General features: G+C 40.6%; 2 protein-coding genes and 1 pseudogene across 7 annotated transcripts in view; 2 read left to right on the top strand and 1 right to left on the bottom strand.

Annotated features, from left to right (window-relative positions):
- PPME1 (protein phosphatase methylesterase 1) overlaps positions 1-13,855 on the bottom strand; it is a 61,535-nt gene extending 47,680 nt beyond the window's left edge. For both annotated transcript variants that reach the window (XM_070425616.1, XM_070425617.1), the window contains exon 1: positions 13,583-13,855. In XM_070425616.1, coding sequence (XP_070281717.1) covers positions 13,583-13,683 — 101 coding nt within the window. In that variant the 5' untranslated portion in view covers positions 13,684-13,855. The remainder of the gene's footprint in view (positions 1-13,582) is intronic.
- On the top strand, positions 10,758-10,818 carry LOC139019091 (U6 spliceosomal RNA; annotated as a pseudogene).
- A 226-nt stretch (positions 13,856-14,081) lies between the features above and the next one.
- Positions 14,082-14,839, top strand: part of C2CD3 (C2 domain containing 3 centriole elongation regulator) — a 124,232-nt gene continuing 123,474 nt past the window's right edge. For 4 of the 5 annotated variants that reach the window (XM_070425609.1, XM_070425608.1, XM_070425613.1 and 1 more), the window contains exon 1: positions 14,148-14,358. In XM_070425609.1, coding sequence (XP_070281710.1) covers positions 14,304-14,358 — 55 coding nt within the window. In that variant the 5' untranslated portion in view covers positions 14,148-14,303. Of the gene's footprint in view, positions 14,111-14,147; positions 14,359-14,839 lie in introns of those variants that run through there. The other variant, XM_070425610.1, reaches the window with a different exon arrangement.

The following is a 14,839-nucleotide window of genomic DNA, read 5'->3' as shown; positions in this document are numbered from 1 at the left end:
GTTCTTTCAAGGACACTGTGACTGCACTGCGCCCACCCAAATATTCAAGAATAATATATTTTATTTTTTATTTATTTATGTTAAACAAAATATGTTAAATGAAAGAAGCCAGGCGAAAAAGATTCCATTGATTGTAAAGATCCAGATTAAGTAAATCTATAGAGAGAGTAAATAGATTAGTGGTTGCCTAGGCCTGGGAAGTGTGGGAAAAAGTGAGAGTTAACTGCTGGTGGGTATGGGGTTTCTTTCTGGAGTGCTAAACATGTTCTAAAATTCATTGTGGTAATGGTTACAGAACTTTGTGAATATGCTAAAAATAATTGATTGTATACTCTACCTGGTCACTTGTATGATATATGAATTTTATCTTAATAAAGTTGTTACCAAAAAATGTAAAAGTAACCATTCAAAGAATTTATCTAGAGACTGTATCATTACTAATCCAATAGAAAAATATGGAATGAGAAAAAGAAACACAGGTCAGATGAGACAAACAGAAAGTATAAAATAAGGTGATAAAAATAAATCCAAATATATTAAGGGCAAACTAAATGCTCTAGGTCTGAAACATATACCCTTAGATGAATTTTTTAACTCCAGCTATACTGGTATACTATATAAAAGAGACTAAAGTTCCAAGACAAAGATATAGTAGGCAAATACTAGCCAAAATAATTTTAGGTTAGATATCTTTCTCAAAATGTAAGGCATTTTTCTATCATCTTCTAAGTAAAGTATTGCTATTGAGATATTTTTTAAAAACCTTTTTATCCCCTGTACTTCCCAATTTTAATCTTAATGTAGAACTAGCTACTTTCTAGAAGATTCCTTAAACTTTCTCTTCTATTGAATTTATATCTACCACATATATGTTTTCATTCCTAATAGTTATTTCTTATTCTCTGAAGCAAGTGTTTGTTTGTTTTTAAAGAGCATCCTTTTCTTGTTTAATAGGTGCCGTAATGTCTCTTGTCTTTCTGACAAGAGATATTATTTTAGGATTCTTTTCTGTTCTATGCATTATAGTTTCCTTTCTTCATTTTGTTTTGGTCTCTGTCTTTCATGTTAGAGGCTTTCCTTGGATATTTGGTGAGTCCATGAGAGAGCGAATAGGACTTATTTACTACTAAATATCACTGTAGAGTTATCAGGTAGAGGCCCGGACATTTAAATGGAGGACTCTTCCCCCAAACATCAATATCTACATGTCTTTTCTTTTAGACCAGTCATTTCTCCAGAGAGAAATCCTCCACTCTCCTGCATGGGAACGTAAGACTAGCTGTTAGAACTTCTGAAAAAGTTAAACAAATATTCATTAAGCATCTATGAGATACTATTTTAGGCACTGGGAATACTGCAGTGAACAAAAGAGATAAAACCCCTTACCCTTGTGATGTTTACAGTCTAGTTACAGCCGTGGCCCGTTTGAAATGAATAAAACTAAAATAAAAAAAAAGACCGTACCCTTTTATGTAATGATGTTTACTTTGAATTTATATTAGTTCACACAAACACTCCATCCATGCTTTTGTTCCGGCCCTCCGGTCCAGTTTAAGAACCCATTGTGGCCCTCGAGTCAAAAAGCTTGCCCACCCCTGCCTAGTAGAAGGAGACACAACTAAAAATTTGTCAGGCAGCAGTAAGTGCCATGGAGAAAAATGAGGCCAGGAATGAAAATACTGAGAACTAGATCAGAAAGGACTATAGTTTTAAATCAGGTGGTCAGGGAAGGCACCTTTAAGCAAAGACCTGAAGGAGGTGAGGGAGTAAGCTATGAATCTATCTAGGGAAGAGATATATATCTAAATTTAAAAACTGTTTTCATCCTGTTGCTTTACCTTTGCTCTCACAGGCCTAACTGTGTCTGAGTCCATTCTTCCAGTCTGACTCAATTCCCCCAGAAATTAACCTGTCTCCCATCACACTGAGGAAAAAGATAAGATCTGGGAGTCTATTGATACCTTATTCAGATTTTCTACCAGCCTTCCTGTTTTAAAACCCATTTCAGAAGTAGTTAGCACCTACAATTCCTTAGCCTTTATGGGATTCTGATAGGGATTAGCTTGCACTTTCATTCTTTCTGTGAATGGTTTTATTTTTGCTCTCTATTGTGAGTGAATTAATATTTTTCAACTTGCTATCTTGCTAAATCTTGTTGGTATCTTATCTCCCCTCCTCTTCTTTGTCATTTGGTTTTATCCCTTTTTCCAAATTACTTTATAATAATTTAATGAGGTTTGGGGGAGAGACTAGAGATAAATTCATAAATTGATTTAATTTTCACTACAACCCTCTGGGGTAGCTACTATTATCCCTGTTTTGCAAATGAGAAAACTAAAACCAAGGGACTACAGAAAGTAACTGAGCTAGAATCTTACTCTCAGGGTTGCTTCTTTATCAATTTGCAATATTACCCTCAAATACTAGGTTCTCCATTCTGGAAATCACCACAGATAGCAATGAGCACCCAGAAATCCCCAGCAAGAGATGAAAAAAGACTGTTTCCTACATAGGGATAATGATTGGTAGAGAATCCTTGTAGCAAGCCTGAGTACCTTGGAGACTAAGAAGAAAGTCAAGGTTTACAACTATAATGATAACGATAGGAGGGAGCAGGAAGATAGAGTGAGAGGGAAAAATCAAATTCTCAGGTTTCTCTGATGTCATTCTAGGGGAAAAGAGAGGAGGCCTTTTTAAAGCATTTCTACTTACTAAATACTGATTTACCATGTGCTTGAAAATCCTAGAATCTATTACTATTACTTTTCAGTGTTGGCCATTGGTGAGAATGTTACTTGGACATCACAGAATCCAAAAATGGAAACAGTAACATGTCACACTAAGTCCTGCATTAAACAAAACAAGATACATATGGTGCAATATATGAAGTGGTTTAAGCAAATGAATGAAACCTTACCTCACTTAAAAATAGTTTCAGCCCTAGCAGGTGTTTCTCAGTAGTTAGAGCATCAGCCTGCAGACCCAAAGGGTTTCGGGTTCGATTCCTGGTCAAGGGCATGTACCTGGGTTGCAGGTTCCATCCCCGGCTCCAGTCAGGGTGCATGCAGGAGGAAACCAATCAATGTGTCTCTCTCACATGATGTTTCTATTTCTCTCTCTCTCCCTTCCTTCCTCCCTCCCTCCCTCTCTCCCTTCCACCCTCTCTAAAAATCAATAGAAAAAATAACCTTGGGTGAGGATTAATAACAGCAACAACAAAAGAACAGTTTCAGATAAAAAAATCCAGAGAAATTTTCAACCTGCTGAGTCAGATCACACAAAAGTATACTTTGTTTAAATGGATGGATAAACAGACTGCTGCAGCACAGGAAGAACTTGTAATCTTATACCTTTGGTGATATAAAAAATTCTGCTTTAGTTAAGTTAGAAAAATTTCTAAATTTTATGTCCACCATTCACTCAACCTAAGAACATATTTTTTTTTGCCAAAACCCTAAAAGGAAAGGGGCCCGGGGGGGGGGGGGGGGGGGGCGGGATGACAACTTTACTAAAGTGGTCTGGCCTCAAACAAAACACAACTACCGATACATAAGTAAGAAAGCAGGCAGAGTACAAGGTTTTCTTAATGTTTTGCAAGAGCTAAGTGTAGCTGTTTTTCTCATAATCAATGTGTATGGCCATACTCAAGGGTCAGAACTTACCAGTAGCTACTATTCTACTTAAGACAGTACCACATCAGGAAGAAACCAAGCAGGTTTGGGGTCAAAGTTTAAAAGGCCAACAAGTCTGAGGAAACCCAAAACACTAATTTGAAAGAATATATGCACCCCTATGTTCACTGCAGCATTATTTACAATAATCAAGCTATGGAAGCAACCCAAGTGCCCATCATTAGATGAGTGGATAAAAAGCAATGATACAGCCCTGGCCATTGTGGCGCAGTTGGTTGAGCGTTGTCCTGGCACCAAGGGATTGCAGGTTCAATTTCCAGTCAGGGCACATCCTCAGGTTGCAGGCTCAATTCTCCATAGGCAGCAGCTGATGGATGTTTTTCACTCTCTCTCTCCCTCTAAAATCAATAAAAACATATCCTCGGGTCAGGATTAAAAAGTTTATTAAGCCCAGCCAGTGAGGCTGAGTAGTTGAACATCGACCCATGACCAAGAGGTCATCAGTTTGATTCCCAGACAGGGCACATGCCTGGGTTTCAGGCTTGATCTCCAGTAGGGGACGTGCAGGAGGCAATTGATCGAAGTCTCTCTCTCTCTCATCAGTTTCTATCTCTCTAGCCCCTCTCCCTTCCTCTCTCTCTAAAATCAATAAAAAAGAGCCTGGCCAGCATGGCTCAGTGGTTGAGTGTCAACCTATAAACCAGGAGGTCACAGTTCAATCCCCAGTGAGGGCACAGGCCCGGGTTTGGGGCTCAATCCCCAGTGTGGGGCATGCAGGAGGCAGGTGATCAATGATTCACTCTCATTGATATATATATATATATATATGGAATCCTGGACCGACAACAAAAATGCTATAAAAGTCATTTTGTCTCAATGTTAAATTTTCTGAATTTGATAATTACATAAGGAGAATAAAAATATCCTTATTCTTGGGAAATGCACTAAACTTACGATTAAGGACAATCACATAAAATATTTCCAAATAGTTTAATAAAGAAAACTGTAATTGAAAAAAAAATTTAAAGCCAATAAATTCCATATAGAAGACTCTCATGAAGTATATTTCAGAACCAACAGCCATATAACCCCCTCTGCAGACTCACCTGAATGCCATGATAATAGAGAATAAAAGATACTTCATAAGCAAACAGCAAATATCTTCAGGGTAATTATTTTAGTGCCTCTTTCCAGTTACAACTTGCTTATATAACCAGCTAATTTAATTCCAATTCAATTAAAGAGATATTTGACTATGCTCTGTATGGCAGGCCCTGTTACACTTCCTGGGTACTAGGGCAATCAGTAGGCCAGAAGTTCCCATCGATGAATAAAAACTCAGTTCTTGCCCTCAAAGAGCTAATGCCTGGGAGGGAAATAGATAAGTACACAGTCACTGTATATTGCAGCTATGACAGAAAAAAGCCTAGTGTACCATGAGAGCTCATAGATGGAACATCCAATCTTTTTTTGGGCACTTACGGGGATGAAATCAGGTCAGGGAAGGATTTCTAAAGATAATATCTGGTGAAGATTTTGTCAAATCAAATACTATAAAAATCTGAAGTACTGTCCATATTAAATAATGACCCAGACGGGGAAGAGATCAAAGTACAAATCCTTTAATTACCAATAAAAGACTACAATCTCCTAATATTCAGTGAAAAAAACGTTAGTATAGAGATTTTCCAACTTAAATATGGGTTTATATTTCAAAGATTTGTAAACAGGTTGTTGGGAAAACTGATGCACATTTACTCTGATTAACAGCATTATGAAATACTAGAGGCCTGGTGCAGGAATTCGTGCACAGGTAGGGTCTAGCCGGCCAGCTCTGATCAGGGAAATTGGGCTGGGCCGGCCTGGGGGAGGGGCCGAGGACAGTTAGCCGGCCAGCCCCGCCCCCTGGTCAAACTCCTGGTCGAGGGGACAATTTGCATATTAGCCTTTTATTATATAGGATTGGTAGATTCTCTGGGTAGCTCTACCCCCAAGCCTACTTACCCATAACATGCTAAAAAGCTTTTTATGATAAAATTTGGCTAATAATAATGTAGTTCAGGTGATTAACACAAAAACTGAATTTGAAGTGATTTTAATATATTTTGAACCATGTTTCTTATGCTTAATGAAAAGCTGCTTTAATTAAAAGGATGAGCAGCATTCAATGAAACAAACCAGACATGCATGTGCTAGGCACTTTATATTGTGTGAATTTAATCCTCACAACCTGAGCTATATTTTCTTAATAGAATAAAGATACAGTGGGGCCTTGACTTACGAGTTTAATTCGTTCTGAGACCGAGCTCGTTAAGGAGCTCGTTAACTCAAATTACTCTATCAACTCAATGCAAAAAATCTGCCGAGAGACAGCTGGTATCTCAAAAAACTCGTTAGTTGGGACACTCGTAAGTCAAGGCCCCACTGTACAGGGATATAAATATGGAATCACAGAAGACTATAAACAGGGTACAATTCATTTTTGCATAATATCAATAATCAGTTTTTAAATCTCACATCTATACTCAACAAGTCAATGGCTTTTCCCTCTTATTTACTTCCCTACTAAATTCAGGGCGGACAATTCTAAACTATTGAAAAAAATTGTCATGTGTCCACTGTTTCTGAGTATCATTCATTAATTCATCAAATGTTTATTGAGCTCCTGTGTGCTTACCACTTTGGGCATGTAAATAAAACACAAAAGGAGTTTACAATTAAATTAGGGAAGACTAAACAAGTTTGATCACAATCTTGTTATTAATAGAATAGATAAAATATTGTTATCTATAAAGCACCATCAATTATAAGATGAACCATAATTTTATGTATCACTAAGAAAAAGAGCTACCCATTAAAGTATGTCACACTTTATCACTTAGAATTCATTTTATATTTCTTGAAAGAGCTCTTTTGTACTTACATTGAGTCATCATATATCACTTATGGGTATACATAAAAAGAAAAATGAGAGCAAAATAAAATACTTAAGGTATTCCTAACCAATTTCTTCATACTGTGAGTCCTACTCTGAATCATTCTGACTAATATAGTCCTCTCTGCTTCACAAGAACATGGGTGATGGAGTATTTCTTAAAACTAAACACCAGCTCATATCCAACTTTACCATTATGTAAAGAGTTATATTATTTTTATTCTCATTTAAGGAATATTGCTTAACTCATTCCCACAACCATTCAGTTATTTGTGGTTAAAAATACTCCACTTTTGGACCTGGCCAGGTAGCTCAGTTGGTTAGAGCATCATCCTGATACACCAAGGTTTGGGTTTGATCCCTGGTCAAGGCACATACAAGAAGCAACCAATGAATGCATAAATAAGTGGAACAACAAATCAGTGTTTCTCTCTCTCTCTTAACTCAATCAATGTTTTAAAAATTTATTTAAAAATGTTCCACTTTTGTCTCCAGAATTTTCTCCCAAGCTGCCAACAACTATTTTACAAGTTTTAATTCTGGTTTTGGTGTTCACTCATGCATTAGCAATGACAAACAAGTTAGGGCTGTTACTTGACCAACAGCAATTGTTAAGATCCTATTATTTCAAATATGAAAAGAAGTGATCTTAGAATTTGCAAAATTCAGTAAATAAGTTTCCATTATACAGCTTTACAATTTAAGCAATAATTCCATATATATATCATCTCTTTCTCCTCAAAAACAACTCTTTGAGGCCAGTATTACCCACATTTTAAGAAAATAAAGTCAAGTTTGCACCAGTTAAATAGCATGTAGCAAAGTATGTTGATTTAAAACCTATCTATTTATCTATATATATAAAAGCCCAGCAAGTGAACAGCAGAATGACCAGAACGACTGGTCGACCAGTTGCTATGATGCGCACTGACCACCAGTGGGCAGACGCTCAATGCAGGAGCTGCCCCCTGCTGGTCAGTGAACTCCCACAGTGGAAGCACAGCTCCCACAGCAGGCCGATCCCTGCAGGCCACACCCCCACCAGTGCATGAATCCCTGCACCGGGCCTCTAGTATTCTATAAAAGACAACAGAAGTACAGAACTAATAGTATTGATATGGAGTTGGCAACTTATAGTCTCTGGACAAATCTAGCCACAATTTCAGCCTTCTGCTATGGCTTGGAATGACTGAGACTTCCAACATAATTTCTTATTCAGTCTTCAAAATATATTGGCAGTACATGCTTAGGACTAGTTGTCAATACAGGCATTCCTCAGAGATGCTGTGGGTTCTGTGCCAGACCACCACAATAAAGTGAATACTGCAATAAAGTGAGTCTAATCTTTTTACTGGTGGAGAGTCCTGCCTTTAAGACCTTGCAAAAACCACAGTATCTGCCAAGTGCAATAAAGTGAAGCACAACAAAACGAGGTATAGATGTACTGCATTTTGAAGAACATCTAAGTGAGGTGTATAAGTGCACAACTCTTTTAATAGTGCTATAAATTAAAACTTTCTTCTCTAAATGAAAGTGTTTCATATCATGAAGAAAAAAAGTTTTTCCTAACCAACCACAGGTGTTTTCTCAAATCTGAAAGCTAGTAACAGAACAAGGAGTGTAGAGGGCCGCCTGGGAGGCACCTAGGCATTTTCTTATAATTGTCAGCTCAACTCAGAGCATAGGCAGCCATGCCCTGGGAACATGCTTCCCCAATAAGGCTGGACATGTTAATCAGGCAGGGGCAGAACTAGATATGTAAATCTAGGCCTTTAAAATAAACCTGCTGTGTGGCTCAGGCCGCTTTTGCCACCTCTCCATCAGAGAGGATGGCGCCCACCTGGTCCCAGCTTAAAATCTATTTCTGCGTCTTGGTCTTTCTTTAATTTCTTAATCCCCAGCTCCTCCACTCAGCAAATGGACTGTTTCCTTTTCCATGCGGGACATGAAAAAGAGAGAAACCGCCCCCCACAAAGGAGGGCTCATTAGGTTTAAAAAATCCAATTATCCAACTTTGGAGACCCTAAGAAGAAATATATTTGCTGGTAATAAGCCTAGCAACAATGGGAAAAATAGACATTTACTCAGAAGTGCTCAGGTCAAGGGGCTCAAACCTGGCACAAGTGGGAAAGGGTGGAGAGGAGGGGTCAAGTCCTATATAATGAAAACAGTAGGGAATCTGAACCAGAAGATCAGTCTCTCCCACTTGTTAACATCAGGACTTGAGGCAGCTGCTGTTAACTCTCTACATTCTTTCCCCACTTCCCAGTCTCTAATCCCTAACAGAATTCCAAATTGTTTCAATAGGTAGTAGAGATATCTTGTTATCTTTCCTCCAGCCCGAGGAAATGAATCAGAATTAAACATCAATCAGTAATAGTAATCACATTCCATGCTGCCAGTGATTGGTCTCAGGAAGGACATGTGAACTAGTTCTAGACCAGTGGTTCTCAACCTTCCTGATGCCGCGACCCTTTAATACAGTTCCTCATATTGTGGTGACCCCCAACCATAAAATTATTTTCGTTGCTACTTCATAACTGTAATTTTGCTACTGTTATGAATCGTAATGTAAATATCTGATATGCAGGATGTATTTTCATTGTTACAAATTGAACATAATTAAAGCACAGTGATTAATCACAAAAACAATACGTAACTATATATGTGTTTTCCGATGGTCTTGGGCGACCCCTGTGAAAGGGTCGTTCAACCCCCCAAAGGGGTCGCGACCCACAGGTTGAGAACCGCTGTTCTAGACTGAGACTTAGGGAAAATGTGCTGGGAAGTTGAGAGAGAGAGAGAGAGAGAGAGAGAGAGAAAGAGAAGTTTATATAGGAAATGGCCTTTGCCCCTGTTCCTTCCTTTTTATTTGGAAAGACAGAATAAAGGTAAGATGCAAATGGAGTTACAGCAGCCATCCTGTAGAACATGTAGAGACGGAAAAGCCAATATTTCTAAGAATGGCAAAAGAAAGGATGCCAAAAGTCTGGGTCCTGAATGATCAGTTGAATGACTAGATTAACTCTAGAACTTCCTATTAATAATAAATAAATGTTAACAGTAAATTATTTCACATGAACGTAATGTTGCTAATTTTAATTTAGGGAGTTTTGTGTGTTTAATTGTATTTAAACAGTAAATTTGTTGAGTTTTATAATTATATAAGAGTAATATGAGGTTTACTCATACATAAGGCATTTTCCCTATATTTGGGATCTGAAATATTTTCCTTCAAAAGAAATTCATATATATGTCTTTAAGGAAGATTCAACATCATTAAAATGTTTACTCTAAGTTATTTTATATATTTAATATAGTCCCAATAAAAATAATATCAAGATTTTTTTTTCTGGCACTAGTCTAGTTGGTTAGAAAGTTTATTTGTAAGAATAAATAAGAGGACCCAGGAAAATGTTAAAAATGAGGGAGAACCTACCTCTACCATGTACTAATACATATTAATGATGCCTAATTAAAAGTGTAGCAGTGGCACATAAAAAAAGGAAAAGAAACTTCATAAACCCAAATCTATGTGGAAATTTGGTATACAATAAAGATGTCATTTTAATCAGTAGAGAAATGCATTATTTTTTTTTAGGTGAAATACATAATGGGAAAAGGACTTTTTAACAAAAGGTTTTAAAAATAACTGGCCAGCCTGTGGATAAAGATAAAACTGGCTCTGTTCCTCACTTTGCACATCAAGATAAATTTGAAATGGGTGCAAAAAAAGAAACCCTACTGGTCCTGAAAAAAACAAAACAAAAAAAACATATATGAATTATTTTATAACCTGGGAGAAGAAAGTGTATTTCTATGATTCAAAATCCAGAATACGCATACATCTAAATAAAGTTAGTAAAACTGAGGGCAAAAGATTATGAAAAATAGTTAAAAGAGTAAGTAAGAAATTGGCAAAGAAACAGGCCCAACTTGAAAGTTAGAGATAGATGGGAAAGTGGGAAAAGTGGTAAGATAAGAAAAAAGCAAGTGAGTAGAGGAAAAATAAAGGATGCTTTGAAATTGGTGTAAGTGAGACTTCATAAATCAGGACCCAGGAAAAAAAACTAAATCCTAGAGTATTTGCAAAGGAGAAAGATACACAACTCAATTTAAATATTGCCAACATAACAACTATGAATCCAAAAAAACCACAATGGGTCTCAAGAGTTAAGAAACCCATGTTCTAGATTAGCATGGCCCTTGCGCAAGGATGACACACAAATTCATGAAGCGTTCCATATTTAAATAAAATAAAAAAAGAAAGAAACCCATGTTTAGTCCTTAGCCGCCAGCCCTACCACCAAGCTTCTAGGATACCTCAGTATGAAGATGTGAGTTTCAGTTTGTCATTTATTAAGAAGAAATACTGTCCCCTGCTCCTTAGTTTACCTTACAGAACACAGAATTCTGAGTCTCAGTTTCCTCAGCTATACAGTGAAATGTTGAGATGAGATCATTTCAAGAGCTCTCTTCCAGCTTTATGATTGTAGGGGGCAATGGGTCTATATTATCACTAACATTAGACTTAGAGGAGGCCTGCCTATGTTCCAATAAGAAGGAAGAGAAAAAAAAAACAGATAAAAATAAGCCACTTGACGACCACATAAAATTCACCAACATATGCTCTTCTCTTTACAATAGTATAAAGAAGCTTCTTTCTAAAGAATACTTTCCAGGCCCTAACCGGTTTGGCTCAGTGGAGAGAGCATCAGCTTAGGGACTAAAGCAGTGGCCCCACCCCGTAACAAAGAAACAGAATTTCCGGAGGATGAGGCCCAGAAATCAGGATTTTAAAAAGATTCCCAGGTGATTCTAATGTGCAGCCAAGGTTGAGAACCACTGGACTAAAGGGTCCCAGGTTCGATTCCGGTCAAGGGCATGTACCTTGGTTGCCAGCACATCGCCAGTAGGAGGTGTGCAGGAGGCGGCTGATCAATGTTTCTCTCTCATCAATGTTTCTAACTCTATCCCTCTCCCTTCCTCTCTGTAAAAAATCAATAAAATATATTTTTTAAAAAAATAATACTTTCCAGGATAAGCAGTTAACCTAAATTAAGAAGACCAAACATCTATTTAAAGACTAAGTTACTAACAATTATACAAACTTCTAAGCAGCAGATTTTCCCTTTATTTTCTCTTAGTATTTTCCTTCAGTTCTACCTCTTCAGAGAACTTGATTTGACAAAATGAGAAGCTGAGTTTTAATTAAACTAATCTGAAGCATATATAGCTATTTAAAAGGTAATATTTTGGCACAGTTTTTAAATCAGAGTGCTGGTATACTGAAAGATCAAATTTTAGATGAAGATAGGCAACAACTACGCTACATATCAACAATAAATGTTACATTAATTTTATACTCCAGGTAATTTTCCCAAATAACCTGTTATGGGTCAATTTCCAAATCCTCCTTATTATTCATGTTGCAGTCCTATCTTTCTGTCTTCCAAAGCTAAAACAATGTTCTTAAACGTAGCCTTCTACCACCCCTTTCTGTTGTGCCTCAACTGGCCTACCTTTTCCTGTCAAGGTTCTCTCATTTTTCTACTGTAGATCACCGTCAGGTCTCCCCTTCAATGCTTAATTTCCTTCCCTGGTTTTTCCAACCATTCTCACCAGCTCCTACTGCTTTAATGCACAGGATTTTCCTCGCTCTTCACTGTTAGGGCCTGCTTTCACAGCACACTCTCCTGTCCTCCTCTCCTTTTCATCCGTGTTTGTACATATCACTTCTTCACCGCCTTCACCGGGGAGGTTTCTCTTCCCTGGTCCTCCATCCCAAGAATATCTACCAAATCCATCTCCAGATTCCTGAACACGTACTCTGTCTGACGACTACCTTCTCCCCAAGTATCCTTCCACCCCTTTCCTCTGTGCAGGCATTCGTTTCCAAAATCCTGTCCGATGCTACCAACACCCCTCCAAACCAACGTGCCCATTCAATTCTCTCTGCTTTTCAGCAGCTAACCCTGCCTGTCCCCTTCAACTCATTGCGCTCCCTCCTATCCCCGGGAACCTCCTCCGTATCCCCCAACCTGGCCCAAGCCACTCAGCAGCCTATAATGCCGCGTCTCTCTCTGCAACGCCGCACCCTCCTCCCCGGGAAATGGTCTCCCTGAAACATTTTAAGTAGCTACTTTCCATGCTTCATTAACTCTGTGTTGTTTTTTTTTCAAACCAGCACACGGCTTCCATCAGACCTATTCGCCAGGCAAAAGCTAGCTGCCCGCATCTTCCTCTTGAAGCTTCCCGTGCACTAAACCAAACCCCGCTCCTCGCCGCTTCTCCATGTCGAGAGCCCACGGTCGCTCCTCGAACCCCCTCGGTGCCCGCCCTCATCACCCCTCCCCTCCTTCTCTGCCCTCCCTTCTCATCGCATCCCTCTCACCCTCAACAGTCCTCTTGGCTGTGGGATCCATCTTTCCTCAGGCCTCTCCCCCCCAGCTTTCTCCTTCCTCCCAACTCCCCGAGTCTGCCTCTGACACCTCGGAGAACCCGCTCTAGCACCCAAACCTGCTCCCTCGTTCCTTTCTTTCTCTCACCCTGCTTCAGAGGCTCTCCGGTTCTCAGAGTTTTTCTAACATCTAGCTCTCGCCGTCTTTCTACTCCTCCTAAATCTTTCCCAAGTTGCTTCCCCTGACTCCCAACTTTTCTCTCAGTCATTCCCCATTTCCCTCCGCCCTCCCTGGCAGCTTCCACCCCACCTCTGTCATCGCTGGACTCCCTTTTTTCAAACCTCCTCCATCCCTTCCTCTGTAGGTGCTTCCTAAGTCTCTCTGCCTTATTCCTTTCTCCCTTCAATCCTATCTGTCCTCCAATTTCCATCAACTTGACGCCTCCCGGAGAGCCCACACCTGGCTTCTGCTCCACCTACACGTCTCCAGGCCGCCGCCACCATTCTCTCCGCTCCTTAGCCTCCCTTGCCGTGCAGCTCCAAACGCCCAGAGACACCACCATTCTCCAACGGCCAAGGCCTGGCCTCTCAGAAGAAGGGGTCCGGGTTACGTACCCCATTCGCATCTTGGCTCCGCTCTGATTGCCTCCGTTGCCGGGTAGAGGGGGGCGAGAGGGCAGGCGGCCGAGGTGCATGCTCTTCTCGAGGGCGGACATGAAGGGGAGGCCGCAGTCACACAGGAGCCAAAGCTTAGTCCCAGGCGAGGTGCGGCCCAGCTGGTCACAGCTCGCCCCTTTAGCTGCTCCCAGTCGCCTCTGGACAGCACCCAGGCAAGCTGCAGCACCACCCACCGACCACCGGCGCCGTAAACTCCACCCACTCTCTTCAGGCGGTTTCAACGGAAGTGCGCAACAGGAAACTTCACAAAGGAAGCTGGGTAACGGAGTCTGCGGACCCTTCAGACCCCTAGCGGAGAACTCCACGGCCCTCGCCGGAAAGAGAAGCGCCCCTGGTGGCAATGCACTCTGGGCAATGGAGTCCTCAAAGGATGTATCCCTTTGCGCCTGCGCAGCTGGAGGCGACCGCGTCCAACCCCGCAGAGGTAGAGTAGCAAAGCATCGTGGGTGTTGCAGTCTATTGGCGGTACGGAGTCTTGGCGCCTTCCCTTCTCACCGCTTCCCCGACTGTTAGAGGAAAAGCGGCTGCTTTGTGCCTCCCAGGCTGCCCAGCGGCGCCGTTGCCGGGGAACGCAGGCGCGGTGGGAAGGGATGGCGGGAGGCTACGGCTTAGGTGCTGGGGCCGCAGTTGAGTTGGCGAAGAAAAGTTCGGCCTCGTCATGAAACAACGGAAAGGCCAGGGGCCTGGGGGCGGCCGTGGCCGCAAGAAAGGAGGTAACCTGAGCGGCCGAAGGTGGAGGAAAGCGTAATAGGGTGGAGTTAGGGAAGCAGGGTGTAAGGTGTTCTAGGGAGACCCCCACACCTGCCTGTAAAAAAAAGGGGGGGGGGATAAAGGGGGGAGAATAACCAGGGAATCAGGTTTAAAAAGAGGGCAGTTGGCTCTCCAACGAATGGAAAGCAAATAGGGGCTGGAGTGGGGTGGGGACGGCAAACTAGACAAATAAATGGGGCGAAGTGAGAGCTAAAGGGTACAGGGAGGACGCTTCTACATTCAGATTTTTTTCTTCCTTTTACTTTTTAGAAGTTAAGATATAATTGACATAACATTATGTTAGTCTCCAGCAACTTTCAAATGTATAATACACTGTTACCTACAGTCACCGCGGCATGCATTACATCCCCATGACTTGGGCGGGCTTTTAATAACCAAGTTAAACGTGTGTGAGGGTATACCTTTGGAGGTCCATATAGGACG

Source organism: Myotis yumanensis, unplaced genomic scaffold (genome assembly GCF_028538775.1).
Source record: "Myotis yumanensis isolate MYYU_CA2020_CCGP unplaced genomic scaffold, mMyoYum1.0.hap1 SCAF_10, whole genome shotgun sequence".
NCBI classification, from domain to species: Eukaryota; Metazoa; Chordata; class Mammalia; order Chiroptera; family Vespertilionidae; genus Myotis; species Myotis yumanensis.
Note: the sequence above shows the minus strand (reverse complement) of the source record. Positions and strands in the feature narration are given on the sequence as shown.